General features: G+C 54.8%; 1 protein-coding gene across 1 annotated transcript in view; it reads left to right on the forward strand.

Annotated features, from left to right (window-relative positions):
• ENTREP1 (endosomal transmembrane epsin interactor 1) overlaps nt 1-6,887 on the forward strand; it is an 82,217-nt gene extending 75,330 nt beyond the window's left edge. The window contains exons 10-11 of the mRNA XM_055121334.1: nt 837-1,129; nt 5,765-6,887. Of these exons, the coding sequence (XP_054977309.1) occupies nt 837-1,129; nt 5,765-5,965 (494 nt within the window). The 3' untranslated portion in view covers nt 5,966-6,887. The remainder of the gene's footprint in view (nt 1-836; nt 1,130-5,764) is intronic.
• The last annotated feature ends 2,391 nt before the right edge of the window (nt 6,888-9,278 follow it).

Consider the following 9,278-nt stretch of genomic DNA (forward strand, 5'->3'; position numbering starts at 1 on the left):
TTTGCTCCCAGGCCTGTTGACTTATAGATGGTCAGACCATTTTTTCCGCACCTAGATTTTCTCCCTCACAGTCAGTCCTAGAGCTTCTCGCAGCCTCATCTGAGCAGTGCTCTTGAGTCAGGGCAGTGCCCTTGAGGAGGGCTAGGAGCAGGGACAGGCCCAGCCTCAGAGCATTCTGTCCAGCCCTGTCTCTCATCATGGCCTCTGGTGCCCCCATCCTCCCCTTGGAATGTTCCTCCATCCGTCACGCTTCTGCTTACCCCCTTCAGTCCCGTCCGTGCCTCACCAGCTTCTCGACATGCTGTTTCCCTTTACTCCTAATACTGGATGCTCTCCTCCTCCATGACTTGTGTGTGTGTTGGTGGCGGGGGGGGGGGGCGTTGATTTGGCACAATAAGATGTTTGGAGACACATCCTTTGGGATCTACACTTCAGGGAATAAGTTTGTGGCATTTTTCTTCCACACCGTCTCTCCTTCCTTCTCTCCTTTCCTTCCTTCCCTTCCTCCCTCCCTTTCTTTGCTTTCATGTTTCTTTTCTCCCTCCCTCCCTTCCTCTCTTCTTATTCTCTTCCTTTCTCCCTCTGCCTGCCTGCTTCCCTCCCTCCCTCCCTCCCCCTCCCTCCCTCCCTCTCTCCCTTCCTCCCCCTCCCTCCCTCCCTCCCACCCTCCCTCCCTCTCTCCCTCCCTCCCTCCCACCCTCTTCCCACCCCCCTCTCTCCTACAACATATGCATGTTCTTCACATGTCAGCTGCTCCCCACATTGAGCTTCTTGTCATACTGGTTCAGGTTCAAGTGCTTGGCCTATGGGTCCATGTTGCTCATATCTGTCCACAGCCGCCCCCGTGCTCAGCTGTGAGGCGGCGACTCAGACGGAGGGTCGACTGGACCAGGCCGCAGTGACCCTGCGCAGAGGCCTGCGAGCCCGAGCTTCGAGATGCCGGCCTCGGTCTTTAATCGATTACAAATCTTACATGGACACCAAGCTGCTGGTGGCCCGCTTTCTGGAGCAGTCATCCTGCACCCTGGCCCCCGACATCCACGAACTGGTTGAAAACATCAAGTCTGTTCTGAAGTCCGACGAAGAGCACATGGAGGAGGCCATCAGTAGTGCCAGCTTCCTGGAGCAGGTAGTTCCCTGAGGGGCATCAGGCAGGACCTTCCGGGCACAGAAGCATCTCCACGCCTTTCCCCAAGTGGTCACTAATTTAAGGGGGATGGGGAGAGGGAGGAAGCTGGAGCACTTGCTGGATACTGACATTTTCAAAGCACTTGGTCTGGGGAAGAAAGGCAGCCAGGGGAGCTGGGGGCGGGGTGGGGAAGGGAAGGGGAGCATGCTTGGGAGAGCAGCTGGGGATCAGAGCAAAGGGAAGGGGACAGCATGAGATTTCCTAGGGTCCCTTGATAGGGATGCTTTTTCAGTCTTTTGATGATGATGTGCAGTGTTTTTTTTGGGGGGGGTTTGTTTTGGGTTTGTATTTTATTTGGGTTTATTTTTATTTTATTTATTTTGCTCTTTGGGTCACACCCAGTGATGCTCAGGAGTTCCTCCTGGCGGTGCTCAGAGAGAGAGAGAGAGAGAGAGAGAGAGAGAGGAAGGAAGGAAGGAAGGACGGAAGGAAGGAAGGAAGGAAGGAAGGAAGGAAGGAAGGAAGGAAGGAAGGAAGGAAGGAAGGAAGGAAGGAAAGAAGGAAGGAAAAAAATGTATGGCAGGATATGTAAGCTGACAGGGTTAGAAGGAGTAAACAGATCTCCCTGTCAGGGATTTAGAAGAACCAGGTGGCCACGGCTGGGGATGTGGCTCAGTGGTTTAGCACATCAGATCTCACATGTACAAGTCCTGAGGGGTCTGGGTTCAGTTCCTGGCACCCCAAGAAATCAAAGATAAAGTGAACAAGGTCACCCCCTTCGCTAGTCGAGCATCTTGATGATGAGGCACAGAGTCGGTGCTGGGTGTCTCCTCTTCAGAGTGGAGGGGCGAGGAGAGGTCCCCGCCTTTCCCGGTTTCTCTTGTAAGCTGTGGGGGGATCTACCGGCCTCAGTACACAGCTTGTGGCTGTCCCCTGGCATGCCCATGAAACACTTGCATTACATTGGACCTCCCCAGGATCACTGCCAGCTATGGGACATACACAGGTTGTTTTTGCTGTGGTGGTTTTCTTTGGGGACCTCACTTTGTGGTGGTCAAGGATCACTCCTGATTATACTCAAGGGACAGTGCTCAGCTGTGTACGAGACCAGGGCTTGACCCATTGTGCTAGCTCTCTGGCCTGAAAGTTCTTCAGAGTGAATCAATCCCTTCCTGAGTCTTCAGCCCCCTTGCCACCTGCTGGCCTCTTTCTTACAGAAACCAGAAACCCATTCTCTCCCAGACCTGAGGGGAAGTCAGGGAGCAGAAGCGGAGTCTGATTTCTTGATGAAAGGGTGCATTTCCCTCCAGCTGCTTTGGAAAAGAGGAGCCAGCCAACAGTCCTGAGCCTCTGAGGGGGGTAGGGGTGGGGACAGTTCTATCCTCAGGTCCTTGCTGTGTGCTGGAGACACGGGGTAGATGGGGAGGAGGAGGAGCCACCTGGCACCGCCCTGCAAAGGCCAGAGAATCTCCCACAGAGTTGGTCTGGACCATCTGTCAGCAGAGTCTCCTTTGCGGGAAAATTGCTCTGAGATTTTTATTTACAATAAAATGTATGATAGGGGCTGGAGCAATAGCACAGTGGGTAGGGTGTTTGCCTTGTATGCGGCCGACCCGGGTTTGATTTCCAGCATCCCATATGGTTCCCTGAGCACCGCCAGAAGTAATTCCTGAGTGCAGAGCCAAGAGTAAGCCCTGTGCATCACCAGGTGTGACCCAAAAGCAAAAAAAAAAAAAAAAAAGAAAAGAAAAAAGTATGATACTATCACTGACACCACTATCATCCCGTTGTTCATCGATTTACTCGAGCAGGCACCAATAACATCTCTATTCCTCCCAGCCCTGAGATTTTAGCAGCCTCTTCTTACTCATCTTTCCCAACAACTGGTGGCTCTTCCAGGGCCAGGGGAATGAAACCTATCCTAACTGTTTTTGGCATACCGAATCACGATCACGAAATCCCGTTAATCACTGATTTCTCGGGCGGGCTCAGTAACCTCTCATTTCGTCCTTTCCCTGAGATCTTAGAAGTCTATCTCCACTCGGCCCTCCCAACGGTGTCGCAATGGGGGCTCTTTCAGGGTCAGGGGAATGAGATCCAGCTTGTTACTGGATTTAGCTTATGAATACACCATGGGAAGCTTGCAAGGCTGTCCCATGTGGGCAGGAAACTCTCAGAAGATTGCCAATTTCTCCCAGAGGGAGAAGTAGGCTACAAGATATCGCTTCTGGGAGCTTGCTTTTAAGTCTCTGGTTGTTGGCCGTTGATGGGATTACACATACCTGGGTTCCTCTGCCGGTACCTTCATGTGTGAGGCCTGTCCAAACGTGTGGAGAGGGGCCTCGAGCATGGCTGTAGCTAGGTTCCGGTGGTCTTCAGTTGCCGGGAGCTCTGCTTGGGGTGGGGAGGGAAGCTGGAGCCCATCCCCTCCGAGGGGCCCCGGGGAAGACAGCCAGGCGTGTAGGCAAGAGACTCTCTGCCATGATAATATATTTATTATAATATAATAATTATTTAGGTAGTGTAATATACATTATTATATTAATATATTATATTACTACATTGTATATATTATTATATTATAAAGGATTAATCTCCTTCCTCCCTCTCTCCTGCCCTTCGGTGCCCCTTTCTGGGGACTGAAAATAAATAATAAGAATAAAATAAAATTTATTTCTAATAAAATAAATAACAAGCCCTGCGGCTTACCAGACACCAAAAGACCTGTGTCCGCCTGTGGGCTGCGAGTGAGGAGGCTCGGGTGCTGGCTGCTGGGGGCCACCTGCGGGCACCTTCCCCCTCAGCCCAGCAGCCGAGGCAGCACAGTAATGCCCCCTCCACAGAAGGAGACGGGACCCAGGGAACGGGAATGGGAACTTTTATGTGGGTTTCTTCCTGGCTGTGCACGTCTCCATTTCCTGTTGCGTTACCAGAAAGTTGATCCATGTTAATTTTGCTCATCTCACAAGCCCTTGTCCTGACTTAGCCATGAACAACAATCGGCATCAAACATCAGAATTTTCTCCTGAGCCCCGGAGCCAGGAAAGGCCTTCAAGACAGACAGCATCACAGCAGGCTAGCAAAAGCGAGTGTCCCATTTGGGTGGAGGGGCTTAGCCTTTTAGTGGCCTCTAAAATCTTAGAATGGAGCCCGAGAACCAGCCCGGCTGGGAAGGTGCTTGCCTTGCATGTGGCTGCACCGGGGTTGGTCCCCCCAGCACAGAGCTGGGAGTCAGCCCTGGGCACCACTGAGCCTCCCTGCAAACAAATCTCAGGAGGATGCAAAGTTCTGATTGTGCTACACCCAAGTAAGCAAGCTGTCGGGTTTCCCAATAAATTGGTTTTGGTTTATCTATTTATTTATGTAGGGGCCCTCCCAAGCAGTGCTCGGGGTTCAGAGGTCCCTCTGGTCATTCTTGGCCAGCCCGTTCAGAACAAGGGTCCAAGATTAGAGCTCAGGCACGGGGGCCACGCAGGCCACCACTGCAGTGTTGGGGTCTCCAGGACCATGCCCAGCAGCACTCAGGGACCCAAGCCTGGCTCAGATGCTGCCTGGCCTACACCTTTTTATTTTTCTTTATTATTTTTAATTGGATCACCGTTACACTGTGCTCACCTATCACCGTTGATTGCTTTCAGTCATAGAGTGTTCTAACACCCGTCCCTCCACCAGTGTGTATTTCCCACCACCAGTGTCCCCAGTTTCCCTCCTGCCTCCACGAACTGGCCTTCACCTTAATTGCTGTTTTAGCTCTCGGTCCTTTATTATATTCGTTATTGAAGGATTGTCAGATCGACTAGAAGCAGCTGGGGTTCAACTGCAGCTGGGGTTCAGGTTGACATTTTATAAACGCATTTCCTGGTCATTTCTTTCTTTCTTTCTTTCTTTCTTTCTTTCTTTCTTTCTTTCTTTCTTTCTTTCTTTCTTTCTTTCTTTCTTTCTTTCTTTCTTTCTTTCTTTCTCTCTCTCTCTCTCTCTCTCTCTCTCTCTCTTTCTTTCTTTCTTTCTTTCTTTCTTTCTTTCTTTCTTTCTTTCTTTCTTTCTTTCTTAATTTTTGGGTCACGTCTGGCGATGCATAATGGTTACTCTTGGCTTTCACGCAGGAATTACTCCTGGAGGTCCTTAGGGGACCATATGGGATGCTGGGAATCGAACCCCGGTCCGCCCAGTTCAAGGCAAATGCCCTACCCGCTGTGCTATTGCTCCAGCCACTCCTGGTCACTTTTCAGAGCAGCAGTGACCAAGACTTCAAGTGGCTGCTGTCCCGTGGAGACAATTCGAAGTGGGGGTGGGGGGTTTCCCTGGGAGCTGTACAGAGGGATAACAAGTGGGGAATCGCAGCTTCAGGAAGAGACTGGGTTGGGGTCGGGGGCGGGGTCGGGCGGGGAGAGGTTTGGGCCACACCCGACAGTGCTCCAGGGCTGCTCCTGGCTCTGCTCAGGGCTCACTCCTGGCAGGGCTCAGGGGACCATCTGGGCTGCAGAGAGGGAACCCGGGTGGGTCGCGTGCACGGCAGGCGCCCCTCCCTCGGTTCTGTCGCTCTGGCCCGGACAGTCTTTGAAGGCTCAGTGACTGCGCGGCTCTGGGACCCCCTAGAGGGCCTGCCCTCTCCTGACCATCTTTCTTCTCCCTAAGATAATGGCCCCAGCGCCGCCCGGCCCCGCCCGGCCCCCCGTGCCCTCCAGGACACCGCCCGGCCTCCTGTACCTGCGCAGCTGCGGAGACCTCAGCACCTTCGTGCCGGCCGCGCGGCCCCAGCCCCGCAGGAGGCCCCGGCGCGCCGACGCCGAGCGGCCGCACAGCCTCATCGGGGTGGTCCGGGAGACGGTGCTGTGAGCCCGCGGGGACATACGTCCTGCCTCCCCGCGAAGGACAGTCGCTCCTGACCCTCGCCCCTTCCTGAGGGCATCAGGGGCAGCTCGGACCAGCGGTCAGGTCCGATGGGGGTTGGATGCTCGGAGGGGCGGCCGGAAGCCAGTAGGGGCCCACACAGGGCTAATGAGTCTGCCCTCCTCTTCCTCCTCCTCCTCCTCCCCTCCTCCTCTCTTCCTTTCCTTTCCCTTCCCTCCACCCCTCCTCCTCCTCCTTCTCCTCCCCTCCTCCTCTCTTCCTTTCCTTTCCCTTCCCTCCACCCCTCTTTCTCCTCCTCCCCTTCCCTTCCTCTCCTCCTCCTCCCCCTCTTCCTCTATTTCCCTCTTCCTTCTTCTTCTCTCCCACCCCCTCCTCCCTTCATCTCCCTTCCTTCCCTCCTCCTTCCCTTCCCCTTCTCTGCTCCACCCCTCCTTTATCCTCCTCCCCCCACCTTTACCTTCTTCTCCTTCTCCACCTCTCCCTCTCTCTTCCTATTCTTCCCCTTTTCTTTCTCTCCTCCTCCTCCTTCCCCTTCTTCCCTCCTTCTCTTCTCCCCCACTTCCTCCTCTCCTTCCTCCCTCCTCCTCCTCCTCCTCCTCCTCCTCATCCTCCTCCTCCTCCTCCTCCCCTTCAGTTCTGGAGGAACAGATCCCTGGGGCTATCTTCAGGACCCGCCCACCTAGAAGCGGGGTGATTAACTTTCATGCTCTGGAATCCTCACATCTTGTCTTTGTGTTTGTTCTGGTGGCCCGCAGGACACACCCTAAAGAAAAGACAGGAAGCATCCTCAGTGACACATTGTAATAAATGGCAGGAGGGGAGGGGATTCTGGTGGGCTCCACTTATTCCCGCTTGTAAAACTAGAGGTGGCTCAGGCAGGATGGAGAATAAAAATGTTGGCGTTGGACCTGGGACTCGAGTGTGGCATTATTTGTGTGGCACTGGCCCGACCCAGCACGTGGCAGCCTCCTTGGCTTGGTGGTGAGGCCAGGCAGCCTCCTTCATCTGCAGAGACACGCCCCCCCCCCCCCCCCCCCCACACACACAGCACCATGATCCCAGGCTGATCTGTTACTGTGTCCAGCCAGCGCTGGGCTGGAGCTTTCCAGGAGGACTTGGATTCGTGCTTGGTACCGTGTTTACAGCCCGGGCCACGGAAGGGAGCGGTCAGCGGAAACTTCCCTGAGGAAATGACTTTTGAACTGGGCTTGGGGCTGAGAGTCACAGGGAGCGTTTCCAGACAAGGGAAAGGGCCGGGAAAGGGGGCCCGGGACAGGAGCCTGGCGGATGTTCCACCCCGTGGGGGCGGGAGGGGCAGCTGCTCTCACTTCTGTCCCTGTGCCCCTGGCTCTTCTGGAGAAAGGAGAGCTGGGCTGAGGGGACTGTTGGACAGCTGCCCTGCCCTGCCTCAGAGCCACTGCCTGAGCTCACACTCGCACAGCCCTTCCCACCCCTCCACTTCCTCCACGCACCCGGGCCTCGCCTCCTGCTCGGAGTCTGAGGGAGCCCTGCAGATGCTTCTCCCAGGACGCCCGAATGCCACACCGTCAGCTGCTACCGGAAAGTCAGTGTGGGGACCTGGCTGAGCCCTTGCTCTGCACAGGCGCCCACTTGGTCAGGCCCACAGAGGCACTGCACTCAGCACTGCTGCCTTTATCTGCAACGGGGAGTGGTCACACCACACACATGCGCACACGCACATACGCACAGACACTCAGACACGCACACACACATGCACATATATGCACGCGCGCACACGCACATACACACACGCATACATGTGCACACGTGCACGCACATGCACACACATGTGCACTCTCTCTCTCTCTCTCTCTCTCTCTCTCTCTCTCTCTCTCTCTCTCTCTCTCTCTCTCTCTCTCTCCCCCTCTCTCAGGGAAGGTTTGGAACTTGAGTCAGCATGAAATTGGACTCTCGCGGGGTGGAAGGGGAGGGAACCAAGTCAGCCCCCAGCCATTCTGCAGGCTCTCTGCAGGAGAAAGAATTCAAGGACAGGACAGAGTCTATAAAAAGTTTATGAAAAGTGCGCCGTGGGTTAGGAACGATTTGAGACATCCGTTAACCCCGTTTCTTAGGAAGAGTCCAGGAATTTGTAGGAAATTTCAAAAATCAGATTGCTCACAGCAGCTGGCAAGGGTAAACTGAGGCTTCCTCTTTCAGGAAGGGGAAGGGACTGGAGGGAAGGGTCTGGGCCTGGAAGGCACACGGCACCTTCCAGCTCAGTGTCCTGGTGGTCACCTGAGGCTGCGGCTGCCCTCCCAGAGAAGGGCACACTTCAGAATCTGGGGTTTCTTCCAGGCCCTGGGGCCTCTGCCTGGTGAGAGAAATCAGGGAAGCAGGCCACAGGGCATCTCCACCCTGGGGTACCATTACCAGGGCAGGGAGGGGCCCACAAGGAGCCTTTGTTTGAGCAGCTTCCTCCCTATTCACAGAGGCCCAAGGTTCTAGGTTTCCTCCCTCTGCAGGACCCTCCGTTCTCGTGCTCATCTTGCAGGTGTTTATGGAGCGTAGGCAGAGCTGTGGTGCAGGGAGAGAGCGACTAAGGGGACGGAGCAAGCAGAACGGACATGAAATGTCTGAGAGGCCCCCAGAGCCCAGGGGGGAAGAGCTGGACCTTCCTGGGTGACCGGAAGCCCAAAGACCGACAGAACCGGGACTGAAGGCGGCCCTCGCCCATGTTGGGAGGCAGTTCCTGCCTCAAGGCTTCAGGGCCCGCTCTGCTGACTTGGGCCTGTGGCAAGAGAGACGTGAAAATGACATAGGCAGGCAGGCAGGCAGGGAAGGCCCTCCCAAGGCAATGGAGCAAGCTCCCTGGGAAATGATAGCTCTGAGCTCACAGAGAACTGGTGCCAGTCAGACTGGACTAACCCCTGCCCACAGAAGCTGCATCCAGAACAAAAGGCCAGGCAAGGAATTTCAAAGAAGACCTTCATCTCTCCCAACTTTACCCCCTTGACAACCTCCTTAGCAACGGATTTTGACCTAGGTAGAAGCCCCACATGGGGGCAGGTTGGAGAAACCCCATAAAAGCCTCCTTGAACAACGGAAGGACGCGCATGTGCTTCCCGAGCCCTTGTACTGTTTGCGCCCATGTGGCCGAGCACTTGTGGCACCCGCATCCCCCTCTTGAGATGTGGACTTTCATGCTTTCTTGTCTAATGCTGGGATGTGTTAGGGGCTCTCTCTCCCCTTGGAGAAGCCCAGGTTGTCTCTTGAGCACGTTACTGTCCACTCTCTCCCACTTTCTCGCCCTTCTTCCCTTCAAAACCGTCAAATAAAA

Source organism: Sorex araneus, chromosome 1, assembly GCF_027595985.1.
Source record: "Sorex araneus isolate mSorAra2 chromosome 1, mSorAra2.pri, whole genome shotgun sequence".
NCBI classification, from domain to species: Eukaryota; Metazoa; Chordata; class Mammalia; order Eulipotyphla; family Soricidae; genus Sorex; species Sorex araneus.